The 21,526-nt window shown below is 42.5% G+C and overlaps 1 protein-coding gene and 1 long non-coding RNA gene across 6 annotated transcripts in view; one reads left to right on the top strand and one right to left on the bottom strand.

Moving 5' to 3' along the window:
* Window positions 1-13,445, bottom strand: part of TSC22D2 (TSC22 domain family member 2) — a 30,968-nt gene extending 17,523 nt beyond the window's left edge. For all 4 annotated transcript variants that reach the window (XM_075761780.1, XM_010311071.2, XM_075761782.1 and 1 more), the window contains exon 1: window positions 11,009-13,445. In XM_075761780.1, the coding sequence (XP_075617895.1) occupies window positions 11,009-13,002 (1,994 nt within the window). In that variant the 5' untranslated portion in view covers window positions 13,003-13,445. The remainder of the gene's footprint in view (window positions 1-11,008) is intronic.
* Window positions 13,446-14,298: 853 nt separating this feature from the next.
* Window positions 14,299-19,918, top strand: LOC142603012 (uncharacterized). Of its 2 annotated transcripts, none has more exons than XR_012836883.1 (4): window positions 14,299-14,652; window positions 15,174-15,228; window positions 15,348-15,511; window positions 19,635-19,918. It is a non-coding gene; the product is annotated as an uncharacterized LOC142603012 (long non-coding RNA). The 2 variants fall into 2 exon arrangements; XR_012836882.1 differs by lacking the exon at window positions 19,635-19,918 and adding an exon at window positions 18,857-18,993.
* The last annotated feature ends 1,608 nt before the right edge of the window (window positions 19,919-21,526 follow it).

A 21,526-nucleotide genomic window follows, 5' to 3' on the forward strand; every position in this document is an offset into this window, starting at 1 on the left:
CAACTGCAACTCTGAATCAGCTTTATTTCATCAGGCTTCACCTACAAAACAGAGTAACTGGAGCAAAAAGCTTTGCAGGAGAGAATTGACAAAAACTAAATGTGGGAAAGTCAATGTGGAATTAAGGGGGGGGGAATAATCTCAATATTAGAGCTCAAGTTTTGTGTTCAATTACATATTCTGTTCACATAGTTATTTAAAGCCATTATACTTGAAATACATGGCCTGAAAAACCAGCAAGAATTAGATGCCGTTACATTCAGTTTTGGGTGCATTCTAGCAACAGACGACAGGAAAGGCTGACTCAATTAGCAGCCTGCGTGACAGTTTTTGGGACACTGGCTCTTAACCACCATGATGGACTTTGAAAGGGGTTCACAAGCTACTTCTAAATGAAAATAGTCTAACGGTGGAGAGAAAGCATATTGCATGGATCTGATCTCCACCAGAAAAATCAAGATACATAAATTTAAGTGCTAAAAATCACCAAACCAGGACATGTTTAACATCAGTTTTGTAATTGAATTCAAGAGGAAGATGATGAAAGAACAACCAGATGCATTAGCAAGAGAGTGCCAGTCTTACCAGCACTTGGTTTCAGCTGCTTTCAAACAATGTACTTCCTTTCCCAACACTTTGAAAAACAATGAAAATCGCCTCCAGGTATCTTTACTGAGAGAACTAAAGCAGCACACATCACCTGGAATAAGACAGGAAACTCTGACATCAGCGGCTCCATTTCAACTAGCTGCATCTCAAACTTCTGATGTTTGGATTTCAAGCATCAGAAGAGAAAGAACTAGACTTTGCTGCCAGAGTTGCACCCTCCTTTCCATAGCAAAGATCAGATCAGTAGCCCATACGTGCTCTCAGATGATTTTGGGAAATAATCTTCTGCACTGACTAGACATCTCTAGGGAGAGGTGAATGATAGATGACTGTCTGAAGTGCACAGGGTAATAAAGTCCTGCAGAGGCATTTCACCGATCACTTGCCTGCTCTGTTGAGATGCTGGCATCAGCTTTCCCCTGCTCTGGGGGCCCAGCTCTCCAGAAAAAGACACCAGTAACATTTTCAGTCCCTATGAATGCTAGGGAAAAGAGTAAAACCACTTTTACAAAAACTGGTAATGAGAATGCAACATGGTCAGACCAGAGGGACATAGTGAATAATCTGAGTATTTAGTGAGCAAGTTAGAAGCTTCTCAAATGTTCCAGCCCACCCTGAACAAAGAGCAGTCACTGGTATCACCACATGCCCTCGCCCAAGGACAATCGCCATTCTCTTCATTATACAGGACAGATGCCAACAATTTCTTCTCATCCCAGCACTGAACAGCTGTAGAAAACACTTTTATACTTGACCCACCACTGCATTTTAAAACATACTCAAAGCCTTTAACAGCCTTGTACCACATTAGACCAGATGCACTGACAGACCTGAGGTGATACTGATTTGTGAGACAAAAGGTGATCTAGCTTCACTTCTACACTTCATTATTATGTGATAAAATAGCAGGAAGTTTTCTTTTCTTTCTTCCTTTTTGTTTTCCCCTCAAAGGATATGACTATTGACTATGGAAATCTGGTCTAAAAAAAAAGAAGCATTTTGACACAATATGAAATTCAAAGTCACTCAACAGGTTACAATAATTTAGCATGTCTTCTGCAAACACAAAGTTCCTAGATGTAAAATCAGGATAGTTTCTTTTACTATATACTCCAGAGAACAGCTAGTACAAAACATTCTTTAGCACAGGCATTTCATAAAGATTTGCTTTACAGAGGCTACCCAGCCTAGATGCTTCAGGTGGAGCTGCACCTAGTTATTCACTTAAGTCTACCAAGTTTCACTAATAGTAATTCAAAGCCTTCTCTGATTAACATCACTTTGTAATTTCTGCCTTTCACATCTCTGGTAGACACTAACTCAGTAGAGCATAGGAACATGAAAAATGAGACAACAATTTCCATTGATTTTATTACATTATTTGAAAGCATGAGTCCAAGTTTCTTTATAGAAAGAGTTAAAGTTTATGTATACTGGTGAAAATTAACCAGCCAGTAGGACATTGTGCTTCCTGTTCAGAACCTTGGATCAGTAAAACGGTGGCACTTTGCCTTAAGACATAACTGTCAAGCAGTCAGTAACTGTGTTTGGTAATAATCGTTCAGTATTTCTAAAAGAGTTTTGCTGAAGAGTTCTAATAGTAGATTCTGATATGACTGTTTGATAGTTCCATATTATGGAAAGAACAATGCAAGTGCTCATCTTCTAAATTTCTTCTTCTGATTTCAACAGCTCCAGCACAAAACTCTAGGGTCCAATTCCCTTGGGTCCCAGAAACTGGTCCCCAAACCTGTATAGTAGACAATCCTGTAATCGTAACAGCTTTAAAGACTCACTGATGATTATTTCTATCCTCTACATCCCGTTTTCCCACTTTCCAAAGCCAGACTTGGTGCACTTTCAGTTCACTCTTGACTAGTACTTCTCTTCCAGTCAAGTAACCAACGCTCTCGTCCTCTTCCTCCCTGCAGACAGCATCATCATGGATATACGTGCTAATAAAGCAAGGCTGTTTTGTGAAGGCTGTCATGGTTGTTAGTCAGGCTGAATTTTAATAATATCATCTTAAAGACTGTGTAAGGAATAATCTGTGCGATTCTGTTCTCAAATCAAAACATGTAACAAGCGTAAAATTTCTCATACTAATGACTTTTCTCATTGGGTAAAGTTAACCTTCAGTTCTTGTAGGGAGGATACGAAAAGGTAGCTCACATGATGCACAGCTTAGATTAAAAAAACCCACAGGAGATCACATCTTCAAAGAGAAACAACTACAGATTAAAGTTGATAACCTTGATGGCAATGCAGAAAGGCTTTGCTTGACCCAGTCAGGGATTCTTCCCACTATTAAAGAAGCTTTCAAGAAAAGCCACAGAAAGGCCCGTCAGTATTATCCATGTTTGGATGAACTGAGACAAGCTTAAAAAAAATACTTTGACAATAACTTACGTAGTCTCAACAAACATCTTGAACTTCACCTCACAAGGGATGGAGTCCTTCAGCATCTATTGTAATTTGCCAGTTAACATCACTATGCCATATTATTCTTTTGCAAATTATCCAATTCAAGAGAGCAAGCTTGGAATGCATTTTAAAAGCGGACCCTAATATGCTGGGATGAAAGGTTGTAGTAAAAAAAGCAACATAAATTCTGTATTTCTGAATTTAAAAGATCCACATTTGCTAGTATTGCATTGTACATCAAAAATCTGGAAGAGATGTCAAAACTCTTAAAAATATTGACTTTCACACAACTTGGCTGGTAAAGAAAAAGGCATTTATTAATATGTATGAACATGTTATTGTAGGGGATTAGGCTCCTACTGCCTGCTCTGCCCACAAAACTAGATTTTCTCAAACCTATTGATGAAAGGGAAAGTTGCTTGTGATTATTGGTGAAAGTGGCCTTGCATAGTGGAACATCTGGCTTGAGTATCCATCTTCAAAGGAAACAACCCAAAAATGAGATTTCCCCCAACACCACCAAGTTGCAGTACAGCAGTTTCAGATATTTCAGTTATCTATAAATACAAGTGGTTCCTGGGCTTTTTGACAACAAAATATTTCAATATTTGTGGGGAAAAAGCAAGTGGAGAAAACAGATTCAAACAGACTCAGCCAAATCCCACCTGTCCTGACTTATGTGACATTGGTCAAGAAAGCATCTATTAGCAAATATTTTAAACTAAATACTTAGCCTTTAAAAAAAGATCTTAGAACCTAGACCATGTATGGCATGGTTTATTACATAGTATATTATAAATGCACGTCTGCCTTTCCACACCATTTACAAGTTCTTTACAACTCATCAAGTTTCAAGCCAGCCTGCACTCAGCTGAAGTTCTCACTAAAGCACTGTCAGTATGAGGGGCTTACCGCTTGGCTTAAAGAAACAGTATTTTTAAAAAGGCATTTGTAGGGTTGGTCAAGGTATTTATGGTCCTTGCACCCACTGAACAGTGCTCTACATAGGACACATTCCCAGGAGTTGTCATCTACACCCCTACAAAAATAGCTGAAATAACTTGACAGAGAAGCAAGCAGGGTTTTTTTTAACCCTCATGTTTGATCACCCCATCCTCCAAGATGACAGATTAAAAAAAAAAAATCTTCAGATACTTCACCGAAACCAGTATCTCATTTCTTATCCATTCTACACTTCTCCATTGCCACCTCACATACACACCGCACTCATCCTCCTCCCAGAAATAAAACGGTCAGGACTGCACCCTTGCTGCAAAGAAGGGAAATCGTCTCCTGGGCTGCATCAGGCAAAGCGTGGCCAGCAGGTCGAGGCAGGGGATCCTTCCCCTCTGCTCAGCACTGGTGTGGCCACACCTGAAGGACTGTGCCGAGTTCTGGGCTCCTCAGTACAAGAGGGGCACGGACATACTGGAGAGAGTCCAGCAAAGGGCCACAAGGATGATGAAGGGACAAGAAAGCATCTCTCCTGTGAGGAAAGGCTGAGAGCGCTGGGACTGTTCAGCCTGCAGGTGAGAAGGCTCAGGGGGATGTCATCAGTGTCTGTAAATACCTGCAGGGAGGGTGCAAAGAGCACGGAGCCAGGCTCTTCCCAGTGGTGCCCAGGGACGGGACCAGAGGCGATGGGCACACACTGGCACACAGGAGGTTCCTTCTGAACTTCAGGAAACGCTTTGTCACTGTGAGGGTGGCCGAGCACTGGCACAGGCTGCCCTGGGAGGTGGTGGAGTCTCCATCCTTGGAGATATTCAAGAGCCATCTGGACATGCTGGTCCTGGGCAACCGTTTCTGGGTGGCTCTGCTTGAGCAGGGGGTTGGAGACCTCCAGAGGTCCCTGCCCACCTCAACCAGTCTGCAATTCTGTGGCTGGTTTCTGCTATTTCGGTTTGTAATCTTTAATGAGTACTAGACAAACATGCCAGTTGCCATTGTGATAGACAGCTGACACCTCTCTATGGTACTAATTAATATTTCTACCTTCTCTCTGCACTGTTAAAAGCATTCAAGCAAGCTGTAATGATACAAATGCATTACTCCTAGCGTCAAAGGGAGAACAGATATATACAAACCCCCCTCCTGGAATGAAATTATTTTGCACAACAAAAAAAACTAAGACAAGCTGTCCTTCATGGGGCTGAGTAACTCAACTGCCCTGCATCAGCAGAAATAGATTATCCCATAACATAATTTACTAGCACTCAATACACATTTGTATTTATAAAGCATGAAGTTTAGAGATAGAGGAATTTTCAAGAAGAGGAATGAAGATACAACCTTATACTGTACTTCAAGTGACCTTTTATGTCTGGAGAACCTTCTCAGGAGACAGTAGCTTTAGAAGTTACTATAAATACTTCTATCTTTACACTTTGTCAAATACAGGAATAAAAGCACACACCTGTGGCTGACAATCTAGATTTATCTACCAGAACTAAACCAGTTGTACTTTAGCAGGAGGAGTCTCACAGAAGTTTCTTATGGAATCTGCCAACAGAAAGCACAAACAAGCTTTGCATGTTCCATGAGCAACAGAAGCTGCTAATCACCATCTTTACAACTGAAAAATTAATATATGGCCTCAACATGCAACAGGCCAACAGTCAAATATCCAGTACAGTAACAGGGAACAATTCCTTTTTATTACAGTGTCACCTGAAATCATAAAAGATTATCAGCACTTCCTGTAAAAATGCACAGCCTGAGAGAAATTTCAGTTCTTCAGTAGTTCGATAGCAGTTTGGTAGTCCTGCCTGCTCAAAACCCCTAAATACTTGAATATTCAGCTTTTAACAAGATGTTTAAAAAAGCTTCCAGGAAACATATGCTGTTACTGCTACCATACAAGACAGCATTCAGAAATAAGCTGACTATGGAACACTCACACTCTTCTATAGTGGAGCAGAAAAAAATTAACCCACAGCAGTTGAGCAGAATACTTAGGAGAATGAGGTACAGAGAACCATTTATGTCAGAGCTGGGACACTACAGTCTTTAAAACAAAATGAACTGTTTCACTTTGTGAATTTCTTTTGAGTATTTTCCCCTTTTCCTCCTTTTAATAACTATCTTATCTGAAACACTCATAGCTCATTAGTTTTAAGAACGCATTGACTCCTCCTTAACAAAGGCATCTGAATGTTTAAACTGGGAAACAGCACTGTGAAATGAGCAACCACATTTTTCTGTTTAGGTATCTTGTAATACTCAAGAACTGAATGCATGGCAGGATAGGTTTTCCATAATCTAGAAACTGTTGTGGTGCTGGAGTTACCTTACATCCTTTTTGTTAGAGAAAGTATAGCAAAATTTGGACACAGCTAACTGGAGTTTTGTTCGCATTAGCCATCATTTGATATCACCAACTGTAACGCTCACCTCAGAAGTCCTATCTCAACTGCTTCTCAAATGCTGTAGTTCTGGCCATCAAACTGAGTGCACTCATGACTGGAGCACGTCCGTCCATGTTTCATTCTCACCTGCTTCTGCAAACACTCATAAGCAGAATCCTTCAGGAGGAGAGCTGAAAACAGCCAAGTCTGCAGCTGCAGTAGAGCTCAAGTCTCTACTAAGTTTACGAGCAAAGTGAAGAAAAGGACAGTATTCAGTAATAGTGCAATCCAAGTATTGCTTACTGGTACGTATCTGCAGAATACTTTTTCTTCAGGACTACAATAAAAAAAATACATCTAGGGCAATACGTAAGGAAAGCCTTATCACAGTTACATTAATGCCCATGCCCAGTTTTGTCATTATATTATGAACATGGTCTCAAGAGCTCAGTTTTATCAACAGTTAGTACACTACGCGAATACATGATTTAGCTGAGCTGAGAGATACATGCTGTGAAGAGGTCTGCACAATCAGGTTTTCAACAGTTTAGCTGCTGTAGTTGACAGTTCACAATTGCAGCCATTCATTAGCGTTCCTGGAATACAGCCTGCACAGTTCAAGCTGGTCAGCTATCTCTGGAAAATGATCTATACTCTGCTCCTTGTCCAACATGCCTAGTAATATTTTGCCCCAAAAGTCTGCCAAACATGTAGGAGGTTTGAACAAGCTTTCTCAGTCACATTCTTTTAACAGAGGCAACATACTTCTTTTTCCCCAAGAGCCAAAATAAAGTTATTAAGCCAGCTGGAATATTATGCTTGTCAACTACAAATTTGTGTATACATGGGCGTAAAGGTGAGCGGATGAACCGACACACTCTGACCCCAAAATCCTCTGGGGCACTCTGCCTGCCCTTCAGCCAAAGTAATTAGCACTGCTGCTAAGGGCCAGCAAATGAAGAGCCAGGGCAGTCTTGAGATCCAGTTCCACTTGTGTTTTTATAGTATTTGTCAGACTCCAAAATCAGAGTGGATTGCAATATTCATATCTGCCTCAATAAGAGTACTATTTCCTCCACTCTTCAATGCTGCTGCAGTTTATTCTACTTGTAGCCACATTTAGAGAGGAAAAGAAAACTACATTATGCTGTAGATCTTTCATAACTTCCACAGAACATTTAAGAGCTTAGCAATTTAGACACATCAACTGAAAAAACCAGCTTTGCTTTTTAAAGGAAGGCTGTGACATGCCAAAGGACTTTTTCTGTTTTGTGGTGGTTTTTTGTTTTGTTTTTAATTCTTTTGGACCACCTACCCATTGCCCTCTTCCCTCCCCCTCCCACCCCCCCAGTAAGATTTCTTGATTAATTGATTCTTCATTATTCATCAGATCAATGCAAGAAACCACAGTTTTGCCTAGACTACTCCAGAAGTGCACTGGACTATCAGAACAGGAAATTAAAGGTTAGCAGACAATGTGTTGCAAAGAAAGCTCTACATCTATAGATACATTGTTCTAGATTATCTATCTATATATGACACTATAGAACTTTACACCTCCACCTTTAACTATCTTAGATGTAGTTTGATTTAAAACAGCAGACTATAAACCAAGAATAATACAATGAACTTTTTACAGAAAGATGACAACTGACCAGTTTTTTTATATCAGACCTCTCTGTCTCATACTTACTGCATTTCCGCATTCAGTTTTGAAAGAACTCCCATTCCTAAACTATTTTACATTTAAAACATTATTCAGAATGGTGAATGACTTACTAGATAAATCCAGGATATTTAGAGCTATACAGTACTCTGTGATGAATCACTGTTTTAGAAGATGACTGTAAGAGAATGATCTACACAAGTTTCAAGTATGTACAAATATTTAAATATAATTGCAGGTGTCAGAAGAAATGTAGATACCCAGGAAGGGGAGGATCGATGTGTCGGCAGGTATGTTACACATTAATTTTAAGATAAAAGAGGAAAACGCTTTTCACAAATTTCTAGCTCTTATGATCACAAAGTAAATTCTCTAAACAAAACCAAGCATTAACTTCCTGAACCTGCAGGCAGCCTGAAGCATTGACTCACAATGTGTGAACTCCCTTTGCGCCCTATTAGTTTTATCAGAGTGTCAACCCTCAGCCTATTAATGACACTTGAAGGTCTTCATTAACTATTTCACCACTGATTTCAGTGGATAAAGCAGCTGAGCATAAGCCCAAGGGTGTAGTGGCATAATTTAAATGGCTGGAAAGAGGAAAAAAGCAGGAGCAAGAAGAGAACAGCAGACAAGCAGGAGACAGTTTTATAATAAAGCCTTCTCAGCAAAGCAAATAAAAACAAAGTTGTTAAACAGCCTTAACAAGCTGCTAGGTTTTGTTTTTTTTTCCTTTCTCTGTCTGAAACCAGTGACGTCAGGATACTGTTTGAGGGGAGCAAAGAATAAGCTTAGATCTACTAACTCTGTATCTTCTACTTTGTATGACATCTAGGCCTGTTTAAAGTAAGTTTTTCCTGCTTATCAATAGCGCTACTGAAGAAAGCTATTCCAAGCCAGGACAGACTCTTGCATACCATATAGCTCCTTGCTTACTGTACCACTTCAGTAAATGACAAGGTTTTATCACCCTGTGCAGAAGCGGACAACTGAGAAGTATGCATTTCTTTTCAGATAACCACAAGTTAGTTTCTCTCCTGAACATCATAACGTGGCACATAAAAAAAAGAGCGCTCTGCATTTAGAGTCCATTCCTATTTCTTACTCATAGTTCTCATAGCCAAGTTTAGAAATGAACAATGCGTGAAGCAATGCTGTAAGGTGGCTCAAGTTCAAAGACAAAAGTATGGAAATAACTTTAAAAATCACTGTTCAGGGTAAAAGTACCAAGAACCATCTCGCTAGTGTGCAACACAAAGTCAGCAGCCTACATGTTTAAGTAGGACAAGTTTTTCCTTATTGTTGTATAAGGTGATTCATTTGTCACAGATAATCATGTCTGTTACTACAATTTATATAAAGTATTAGAAGCTATGCAAAATGAATGCAAAATACATTCCTTTCTGACTCCTTAATCATCAGAATGATTAAACACAAGACAAATCATCTTCTGATAACATACTGAGCTATGAAAAAAACCCTACAAGCTTGAAATCTAACCTTATTTGCACAAAGAAGAGTTTGTCAGCTGGGTCAGCAACCCTCTTAAGGTAGGCACAACTGCTAGAAAATATTAACCGTTTAACTTTTTAAGTCCTTTACCACTTTAATCAGAACTAGCACAGCTCTACAACACAGCCTTTGCCTGCATAAAAGCATTAGCGGAGTTACCATCTCAAACACAGCATTTGTCAAAGCTCCAGTGAGCACAAGGCCAGCATTACTGCAGATTTAACGCTCCAAACACTAATTTGTCTTTGAGGTACCTTCTCCATCCACTACACCCTAACCCCACATACGCAGCAGCTTTACTAAAAGGAACTCCAAGCAACACCGACCGCGTTATCCTAAAGTCTGGTACTTCCCCAAGGTGAGGGAAGGCTCACAGGATAATTCAGCACATCAGACCTTCTCATAATGGTGTTACTCCTATTATTTTTTTTTTTTTTAAAACACACATACATAGAACACACATGCACTTTATTCCTCCAAATGTCAGTAATGCCAACAGTAAACATAGATGACATTAATTCAGTACTCAAACACTGCTTTCCCTGAAAGTGTTCTCTCAAAGAAGTCAATTAAGAACAGTTTAACCATCATGCTACCCTTTAGAGTAGTTTGACAAGTCTATGGGAATAAAAGTCACATACATGCTTCCTCTCTCAGGTCCTTTGATAAGTCTGCTCATACTACACACCTTTGTTACAACTAGTAGTTCCACATTACTTTCCTATAGAGAAAACTCATTGTCAGGTTGTACTTTCCACTGTGTCTACATCTTTGCTCAAGTAAGTGGCATCCCTTTTATTCAAGGAAAAAGACCATTATCTGTAGAGCTTTCGCTATGTTAGAGCACACAAATTCATCTCCAGATGCAAGTACTTTCCTTAGTAACTGATACTATAAAGCGCAAATTCAACAGCAGGATAAAAGTCAAGAATCTGCATTAAGACTTTAAGTTTTCCAAGATACCTCACCCATTAGCCCTAAGATAGCACTATACTTCTACTTTTAACAATGCTGCAATATGGCGTTGATAAACCCATCTTCACCTGGCTGTCATTCCAGTGTTTTACTATGTGTTCAGGGGAAAGGAGAGAACAGACTTCCTCGCATACTGAGTAATTAGGTGCAGAAGGACAGTTTTCAGTCTTTGATTTGGAAGACGTGACATTATTTGTGCATCGAGCAGCTTTCAGGCTACTTTCTGCCTTGTTTTGAGATAAAAGTAGTCACACCCACAGCCTGAGAAGAACAAGCACAATTCACTACTTGCCTAAACATTTTGCTATGTTTTGTACTCTTAAAAAAAAAAAAAAAAAAAAAGCAGCCCAGGTAAATTTCAGCACAACTTTCTGAAAATACGAGCTTACAAAACCCACTTGACAGTAACTTGAAAGTTGGGGGGGGGTTCCCCTTAAGAAAAGGTATTTTTATGGTGTTATAAAATAATTCATACCTGTCTTCATCACCATCAACAGGAATAGATATGCCAAACACAGAGCTGGCAAGACTGTTCATAGGAGTACTTGCAGGTAACTGAAGAGGATTTGCTAGAGTGTCTGGAATGGGAGGCTTCACAAGAGGTTTATTTTCAGCTATAAGAGAAAGTGGTGGCTGAGGTAGGGGTTCCGATTTTCTTCTAGTATCGTCAATCTGGCCTACTAAGGATTGAGCTTGAGCCTGAAACTGTCCGAGGTTTGACTGTGGCAGACTTGCAGGTACATTAGGCGCGCCTTGCATTAAGGAGTGTCCGACGTGCTGTGGCTGGACAACACCGGTACTTCTGCTGACAGAAGTGTGGCTAGTCAGCTGCGACTGGGCCAGCGTAACAGGGACATTTGGCATAGTAACAGAAGTGGTGGTAGACACACTAGGCACACTTGCACCGGGCACAACTGCAGGCACATTCTGAACTCCAGAGACCACAGCATGGGGAGCACCAGGCATTCCAGACACTTGACTGCTTCCACCCATTTGATGCTGAGTCACAGATTTCTGTTGCACAACCCCCGTATGTCCAATGCCTTGCTGCACCACACCTCCTGGTTGCGGAACGGCAGTCTGACTAGCTTGTGCCTGGCCACCCTGCATTAATCCCGATCCCTGTCCGACTGCTTCGCCGGGCTGTGCTGACACCCCCATCACTGGTGCTCCCACAGGTGAGGGGTTTTGGCCCGTCACCTGCCCCACAGGCAGGCTGGAAGCCACAGTACTTGGAACAGAGCCTGCAGTAGCCTGTTGAATAGCTCCTTGAGACTGCATAATTGTCATGTGCTGCATGTATTCGGTCTGACCAGAAGGTTGCGTCGGCAGTAGATGCACTGGTGGAATCTGGGACTGAGAATAAGCAAATTGTTGAGGCTGAGTCACTGGTATGTTTGCCTGCTGCACCTGCTGCTGTGCCACAGGAATGCCTGGCTGCCCTATTGTCACGTTTGGAGGTGCTATGCCTTTCCCGTTGGGTCCAGTCTGCGCAACACCCTGCGTATTTACCTGTGGCTGTGATTGCTGTGGCACCATCATCTGCTGATTTGCTACCGAAGCCCCAGAAAACATAGGCTGAGCAGTACTTTGAGGCATGGCCCCACCTATGGGTTGTTGCGGCTGCTGTTGTTGCCCAATGACAAAATTAGGTTGCTGTAGAGAGGACTGGCTCATTTTCTCTGTCTGAAGCAGCTGTGACACAGCAGTCAGAGAACTGTCAGCTACAGAATCGGGGCCGTGGGCCGATGCTGGCACAGTCGAGACCACGACAGAACCTCCTGTGGCACCAAGGCCACTGTCCCTCTCTTGAGCTGCCTGCTCGAAGGTGCTGCTGTGCCGAATGCAATCTCCAGTCCTGCCCAAGACACCACCACCATCTGAGTCCCGGTCATAATACTCCATACACGTCCATCGTCCTCGCCTGTAGGGCTCCCCCGTACCATGGTCCAGCTTGATCACCCTGAAGCGCGAGCTGCACGCAGCAGCCACTGTCTGAGACATCATCCCAGGAGTAGCAGATGTGGAAGGCCCTGTGGAGGGCAAGGCGGTTTGAGCACTGCTGCCTCCTGCCACAGCAGTGCCAGGGGCAGCAGCTGGTAGGGGCGCAGCGGAGCTCTTGGGCACAGCCCCCCCGTTGGGGGCCACAGCTGGCGGAGCCACAGCCACCCCACCAGCAGCCACAGCCAGCTGCCCATCCAAAAGGAGGTTGGGAGAGACGCTGCCAGGAGTTTCGGCCTCGCCCACGTTGTTGAGAGTCTCTTCGGAGGAGCTCCGCTCGCAGACATCCTCAGGGCCATAGTCAGTGGCTCGGGAAACATCAAAGATTTCAGAAGACACGTCCTCGGTGCGGGACTCATCCGGGTCGTCCAGGCTCTCGGTGTCCTCGGTGATGCTGCTGGCCACCTGAGCCGTGGTCACGCTGGTGATCTGGAAGCAGCTCTTCTTCTTGGCCGGCATCTTGGACATGTTTCCTCCGCGGGGAGGGGCTCCGCCAGCCGGGGCAAGCGCGGTGCCGGGGCGGGCTGTCACGGCGTGCCGGCCGGGCCCCCGGCGCTACCGCACATCCTCCGGCTGCTTCCTGCGGCGGGCGGGCGGGCCGCGACGCTCCCGCTGGCGGGCCGCGGGCCGCGCGGGGGGCGGCGGGGCTCCTCCTCTTCCTCCTCGTCCGCAGCCCTCCTCCGGCGGCCGGGACGCGGGCCTCCTCCTCACCGCCGCAGCCCCCGCTCCGAGAGCGGCGGAGCCGGCCGAAGGCTCCGCGGTTTCCTGCCGGCCTCGGCGCGGCGCGGGCCCCGGGCGGGCTCGGCGGCCGCAGAACCGGGCCCGCGGCCCGCCCCACGCGAGGGGCCCCGCGGCGGCCGGGCGAGGCCCAGGCGGCCCCGTCTCTCCCCCCCCCCCCCCCCGCCCTGTCTCCGCGCTCTACCTGGAGACCAGCGCCAGGCGCATCCTGCTCGGAACCAGCCCGCGGGCGAACCCCACGGGCAACCCTCCCGCGGGGCGGAGGGCCGGCGAGGAGGAGGAGGAGGAGGAAGAGGAGGAGGAGAAGAAGCGGCCCGGGAGCGGGCGGCCCCGCTGCCCTACGCCGGCCCCGGGAGCGCGGGCTCCGACTGCGGCTCCCTTCACCCAAGATGGGGCTCAACTTCGCCGCTGCACCCTGGGAAAGGACGCTGACCACGCCCCCGCGACGCTACGGCGTGATGACGTTAGGGGAGGGGGGCGGAGCGTGCGGTTGCTGTTTGGAATGTGCCACCGCCCGCTAACTCTCCCCACGCCCCGGGGTTGGGCCCTCCCGCGCCGCTGTTGGCGGTTTGGCGCATGCGTAGTGCGCGGTCGCGCAGCCCCGGCCTGAGGAGAACGGACGGGCCCTCAGGAGCGCGGGCGCCCGCGCTCCTGAGGGCCCGTCCGTTCTCCTCAGGCCGGGGCTGCCCGTGAAGCCTTACCACAAAAGCATCCCTTTTTATCTTTTTGCATGAATTTCCTAACGTACGCTCACTCCAAGAGAGCTACGAATGGAGGAGCGTCGAGGCCAGACCCCCTGTCCATAAACTTGTCAAGGAACGGGTGACAGCATTTAAGCTATTTATCCCTCCTGTTGAATGGCAATTGCCATAACACCCTGGGAAGTTATTTTAGAAACTCGTCTATTAAAATATTTTCCAGCCTAGGTTCACATACAGCCAATTTCTAGTCATGGTGTTATATTCATAAAGGTAACCAGTTTCTAGTTATTTCTCATAATTGAGAGTTGTCTTTCTCACAGTCATTCTCACAGCCCTACTCTGTGTGACTTGTGGTTTGAATCAGTCCCTCTTACAGAGAAGTGAGCAGAGCTGCACACAGAATTGCCAGTGAGGGACTGCTGGTATCACATCATAGAATCGTGGAATTGTTTTGGTTGGAAAAGACCTTTAACATCATCAAGTCCAACACTGCCAGTCCAACATCACCGCACTGGTCTTTCACTGCATCTGTTTCCACTGTGTTTCCTGCTGGATCCCCTTTTCTTGTTGGTTTGTTTGGTTTTTTCCACAGCTACATCACACTGGTGGTTCATATCCAGACCATAAGGACCTTTGGTGTCTCCAGGTGCTCACCTCTCGTAAACCCCTGATGTGATATGTAAGTCGGCTTTTTATATCTCATTTCTGTTATTCCAGCCACCAATGTCATTAGGGTGTTCCTGTAAGATAAACTGGTCCCTGTTTGAACAGTCACGCCTTGCACCTGTACCATTAACCCATCCTGACTTTTTGTGTAAGGTCACAAAGTGCTTTAAAGACCAGTTCTAAAATATGGAAGATCTACACTACTAGCTTCCCTTCAGTTCAACTGTTGCCTGTAAATGCAGCAGTTCAGCCAAGTTCTGATTTATTTTGCAATTTTGCGTGCTAATCCATCTCTTCTGTATTTGTTTTCAGTAATATTTTCCAATATGATATCATACCAAATACTTCTCTAGCTTCAACAGAGATTAAACCTAGTGCATTAACAATGTAAGAACTCGTTTATGTTAGAAAACAGTTTTGAGTTAATCTGTCATGAGCCACCTTGGTAAATTTATCCATTAAAATCAGGCATGCTGATTACCCAAGTCTTTAGCAAATGCCTTTCCACTTCCCCCCTCCCCCCCCAACATTAAGTACTTCTCAACCACGCTAGCCCCAATTCCAGAAAACTTCTGCGAGAGGTGTTTGGGTAAGTGTCTGGTCTTGTTACCAGCGTCTTCCATTAATCAGATATTTCAAATAGTCAGAGCCTCTGTGCTTGGATTTTCTGTCCTGATTATCCTATCACACCTTCTCATTTCTTCTCAGGGAGGAAAGAATTCTGCTGATCACCCAAGCCTCCATTTCTTTGAGCATTGCCATCCTTTTCACCAGCCTGGTGACGATGCTCTGGCGTAATTCAGTGGGAATCTGGCAGTGTTGTTTGACCAAATGTAGAAGATAACCAGTGGGGCCTCCTCCATTAGCCTCAGGTCAGTGTCCCACAGTTTAAGTCCTGCCAAGTAACAAAGCCCAGCTTTTCTGGGTGTGCTCTGACTAGAGGACTGTCCCTGGATCTGTGGCCACACACACTGGGTAGTCTCTTTCAAGTCCTGAATCTCAGGTTATACCCCATTTGTTTTGCTTTCAGTAAAGTGTTCTGTTCTGTGGTGCCTTGTGAACGCTCCTTATGCGTGTAACATCCTCGGTTTCCGTGTCTGTGTGCATACAGTGTACCAAGACTTGCTTTTCTTCTCATCTTCCTTGGCACTTTGTCTTCTGCCCACTTCTTGTTACGTTAGTATGAACCTTATTTTTGATTCTGTTTCACTTTGTACTAGCTCATCCCTTATTATTTCCTGTCCTCATATTCTTCAAAGTCTGCCTTCTAGAGTTTCTTCATTCTGCATCTGTCAGGAGAGGATGAACTGTCTGTGCGGCATCCTTTTTTTCTCCTTAATGATTTTGAATTCCCATCTGAACTCCATTTGTGATTCTTGGATTTCCTCCTGGTATACAGGCATTTTTCCTCCTGATATGCCATGAGTTCTGTCAGGCAACACTTTCTGGAGTGGCTTCTACCAGGTACTCACTGGAGGATAAAGCATTTTCTTTATCTTCTGTTTACTGCCATCTCCTAGCCATCAGATCAAATCTATGATCTTAGAATTCATCTTCTCTGTCCAGCTCTGACTCTGAAGAGGGAACAAAGACAATCCCCCAAACTTCCTCCCAAACAAATTCCCTCCAACATGCAATCCTTTGTTACCTGCACCCTCTTCACTGCATGATTTCAAATATACAGATGTTAAAAAGGAAATGCATTGTACAGAGTACAAGATCTCTAAAAATGAGTAATGTAATCTTAACACCAAATTGCAATGTTAAAACTTTCTATTTCCATCTAAGAAATGTCTTATGTCCATGAGAAAATGTATTTTTTTGTCATGGGATGTGAGACGTTAGACCTTAAACCTGCCATTAGCCCAGGAACCATTACTCCTTGTTCTGCAAGTCAACCAAGTATAATTTGGTAAAAGAATGGAACTCTGTATTTGAGCAGAGAGGGCGATGCTGCTTTGGCAAGTTAAGTTTCATTTTAACAGGCAGCATGTGGATGCGTCTGGGAGTTTTTAAGTCAGTCACAACAACGATGGATTAAATAGCCAAGGGAAAGTCATATGGCCGAAGATGTGTAATAATGCAATATATTATACAGCCTGACTGTTTATACCACAGATACCAATGAGGTCAGCAGGAGTTCTGGCCTTTTTTTCAGGTTACTATGAAAGCTGTAGGGAGGTGAAGCAGCCGGGATTGAATGGGGCGTAGATCTTCTATAAATGATGATGATAATCTTTGGAGAAAATTTCACAAGGGCAAGGAATACCTAGCTACAGGAAATAGTAAAGACTTGAGATAACTTTTATATATGGATTTTTAAAAATTCTTCATTTTCAAACGGAAAGCATTTGAGCTTATTAATCCAATACATTAAGGACAACATATGATAAAACCATTCTGCATAGGAATACATTTAATAATCACTGTCCCCAACAGATAAGTAATAGGTATATCAGTGGAGAGATGCGGGATGCCAGAACATAAGAGTGAGTCAATCCAACAAATACTTGTCAGTCAGTAAGGCAATCTGTGGAGGACTGTTTATCCCGAGCAAAGGTGGTACAATCACCCCCGAACTGTAATATTTAACATTTTCTTTGCTTTAAATTAGTACATTTTAAATATACAATGATTTAAAGTAGTTGTGAAGATTCTTATTGATTGACTATTGGACTTGTGTGTGGTATTTCATCTCAGTAAAACGTGAAATCAAAAGTCTCCCTTGGGAAGTGACATTTTAAAAACATTACTTTAGTGTATGAAAATATGCGTTAGTAGAGTGGTCTTATAATTTAGATAGGTCTGAAATTTAAAATAGAAAAGATTCTATTTTAGAATCCATTAATTTATCACTGTTGTTCAGAATAAGTTAACGTTTGAAATTAAAAAATTCTAAATCCTGGGTTGAAACACTCATTTGCTAAATCCTCCATTCATGAACTGTGTATATATGAATATTTTAATGTAACCTAAAGTGTAATGAGGAATGGGCTATTTGGCTGACATTTGGTGGGGTCTAGCAAAGGAGAAAGGGAAATTAATAAAAGGTAAAATAGGGAAAGGTTGAGGAACAAGAATGAACAAGATAAACTGATTCACTAACAAACCAGAAAGGTTTCTGAAAAGTCAAGTATAAAAATTGCTACAGCCCATGGCCAGGTTAGCCAAGATACACACAAATAATCCACACAATGGCCTTGGCAGCATTACACTGATAATATTTTTGCAAGGTTGAATTAGTGCTGAACAATGTTCTAGTATGTTGGGCACAAACATACTGATATTTTTATTAAGTGTCAAGCATGTATATATTCCTTTTTTGCCTTCAAGAAAAACATCTGCCACAGTTAGTTAAAAGAAATTCCCGCATGACTCCTGTTTGAGTTTCTGTGTCAACTGTATGGGACTCTGGTGGTTTCTGTGTGTATGCACGCGTTTTTTCGAGATCTGGCAAGGACAGATTTAGCAGGCAGTGGTGAGGGCAGCAGACTCCTTTTCAGTGCTCCTGCGTCCTGTGACAGAGAGTTTTGTGTAATTCTTCCACGCTCTCTCCATCACCTTCTACCGTTACACATTTCACTAAGACAGAGTTTCAGTAGCAATGAGAGCTATTAGGGGCTTTCTGCACTTGTGGTTCTGCTGCTGGGGGACTGCAGGTGAATTTACAGAATTTACAATTTATATTGACATTCAAGGATCATGCACCAGTCATGCAAAAGACATGTATTTTTCACAAAATCTCTCGGCCTCAGAGACTGAGAGAGCAGAAATGCTCGCATCTCAGCTAGAGATGCGTGCATAAAGATCTTAATAGGTATGTATGTAAATTTAAAATTTTGAATATCCCTAATGGTAACATTAAAAATACAATGTTTTTTAAAAGAAAGCTGTAGGAATTATCAAAGGGGGTTGGACTATTTATTGGTATCTAGAGTTCATGGGTTCAAATTTTTTAGCCTTTAATAACATTAGGTGATTATTGTCGAAGATTAAAAACTAGCCTGGGGAAGCAGTGTGATCTAGCAGATAGGGCATTTACCCAAGTATCAGGAGCCCAGATGGAAATTTTTTGTGTGGAAGTCAGTAGCAAAAGTTCAGGGGATTAGGTTTTTAACTTCAGTCTTACACCTAAGTTGGTATTTATCTTCAGTGCAGCCTTGTACAAGTTATTTGTCCTTCTTTGTGCCTCTTTTTTTTCCTCCATCATCCATCAGCCTGCCTTGTCTGCAGATACAGAGAAGTCTTCAGGGCTCTGTCTGCCGCCTTCTGTGCGTTCAGTACTGAGACCTACATTTTGGTCAGGCTATGTGATACTGTCTTAGGAATAGTGACATACTGGCACAGTAACGGACAAGTGATAAGCAATTCATTTATCACTCCGTTCTTTTAAAATTTGAACAGACATTTCGGAGTTACTAAAAATTAAACTTTCACGTATGTGAATTGAGGTTTACCAGTTCGGTATTTTAAGACTGCACTCCCTTTCAGATGACTCTTGTATCAAGATCCTCTGTTAACATCTTAAATTTTAAAATAAACAATAATATCAGCAATTCCTCTCCTTCACTGTAAACTGTACATTTTCCATTTATTAAACTAGTGGTGCTAAACAGTAAGACATTTATCTGAATTCTTCTTGTTTTTAAAACTCATCTAAATTACCACAAAGGATCTCAAACTGAGATGCAATGGTAATTTGAGTTTCAAGGCCCTTTGAATTTCAAGCTGCAAAACACTGACTGCAAGACCTGGAAGACAAATTCCAGGTTACAGACTGCTGGAGGGAAGAAGGGCATAGAAAAGGGCAAATAAGTTACTTGAATGTCTGAGTAGGATTTTTGCATTTATAAAGGCCACTAACTATCAAGAGAACCAGCGAATAGTAGCTGCAGTATTTAGCTTTAGGCTCTTCTTAAAGTCTCATGTGACAAAAAGCATGGAAATTTCCTCTTTCCTGACCCTAACAAAATTGCTTTTTTTTTGTCTTTGCAGTGTTCATTGTCTTCTATATGGAAAATAATAGGCACTGAATCCAACAACTAATGAAAAAAAATTAATATGACCAACAACAGAGAACAAATGGAAATGGTTACACACATGGAAATATATATAAAGTGCAAATAGAAATGAGTAAATGTTGTGAAATCTCATCAGTTGTTGTTAGCCTGATCCTGACCCCTTTCAAGTCAATGGCAAAACCCATTAAATGTCAGTGGGAGCTGTGTTTTACCAAACTGAGATATGTTAAAATCTGAGATGAACATTAGTACAGATCAACGGACAGGTCTTTAGCATAATACGCTCTTCTTCATGATGGGTACCTTTACTTTTTCTGTACTATCTTGCGCTGCACCTGGTTGTGCTGTTTGACTGGGAGCAGTCCGGGGCAGGACTTTTCCTCTATTCAGCATAACGTGTCAAAGACCACTGTGTGCACCTAAAGAACTATGTAAATAATTTAGGGAAATGACAGCATTATATGGATCAGTTGCCTAAAGAGGGCTGTTTCACCAGGGGACTCTGAGGTTGTCTGTTAATAGACTAGTTACTGTCAATTACTTCTGGGCTGTATAAGCCCCTGTGTGGTTTTCATCTGTTTGATTTGGCTGTTCTCATTTACATCGTTGTTCTCAACCTTGCTCTCTGCTGTATTTGGAATCATTTGTGGTTTAGAGGCAGAAAGAAGAAGAGAAGTATAAGTCAAATCTAGTTTGGGATTGTAGTATGGTCCCGATGCTGGAAAAAAGTAGGTATTTTGAAGGCATTGTAAGGCAGCTACCATGTGTTGGCACTAGCAATGAATTATTGCTGCAGGAACACCGCTTTTAGGGAAGGCATAGAGCAGACCTGGGTTTGGTCCATGGTTTAAAAGCCAGGAAATAAATCCTGGCTTTAGGATAAATAAGTCGGATTGGTCTCTCTTTTCTTTCTCAGTTTGAACATGAAACAGTTTTCAAACTGTCAATATTTAGTTAATACACTGGAATGCAATGAAATTTAAAGAAACACAAAATTTCTTCAATTTGATGTATAAATAGATTACAGCATTTTCAGCATTCCAGTCTTATGATCAAGGGGAATCCAGATCAGGTTTCATTTAACCTCGTTAAAAGAGAAAAGCGAATGGTTTCAGATACCTTACATGGAGTTCAGCAGTATATTCTCGCATATATTTCAAACTCATATTGAGTAAAGACCAATATCAATAGTGGAGACAAGCCACATCTCTTTGATAGACTTGGTACATCTTAAATCTTTCTGTTTGGCATGAGTGTATTTTAATGGAATATTTCAATAATTCATTGCTGGATTTCCTGGAATCTAGGTTGCTCATTTTCTTGAATAATTCTTCTTTGAACAGTAAGTAATCACTTTACTCTGTGTATAAACAATTACCCTTTTTTTTTTTTTAACAGATATATCAATTATCTCTCACTGTTAAAAGCCTGAATAATGGCAGGGCATTTATTTTTTTGATTAACACTGGATGTTTTCTAAGCAAAAAGGGAATGTACGCAAATTTCAGATAGCGAGTGAGATACTTTAAATAACCTGTGGCATGACTTGATCTATAGTTACAGATCACTTTGCAGTACTGAGTTCCTAAAGTGTAGGTCCTTACGTAATATTTGTAGCATAAGAGTAAGAGGAAGTGTGGAGTAGAAAGATCGCCTATTTTTAAGATGAGAAAGCAGTTACAGAGTAGACATTAAAGCCATTGCAACTCTGTAATAATAATATTTAGATGGCCTATTTAAATAGACCTTCCAGGGAGTCCTGATTGTTTGGGACGGTGATGTCTGTGCTCTGTAACTAGCTGAGACAACACTCATTTGGTTCAAGTATGTGAGATACTCAGGTTCAAAGGTGAACCTGGACCTATG

The sequence above is a fragment of the Balearica regulorum genome, chromosome 9, assembly GCF_011004875.1.
Source record: "Balearica regulorum gibbericeps isolate bBalReg1 chromosome 9, bBalReg1.pri, whole genome shotgun sequence".
Lineage (NCBI taxonomy): Eukaryota > Metazoa > Chordata > Aves > Gruiformes > Gruidae > Balearica > Balearica regulorum.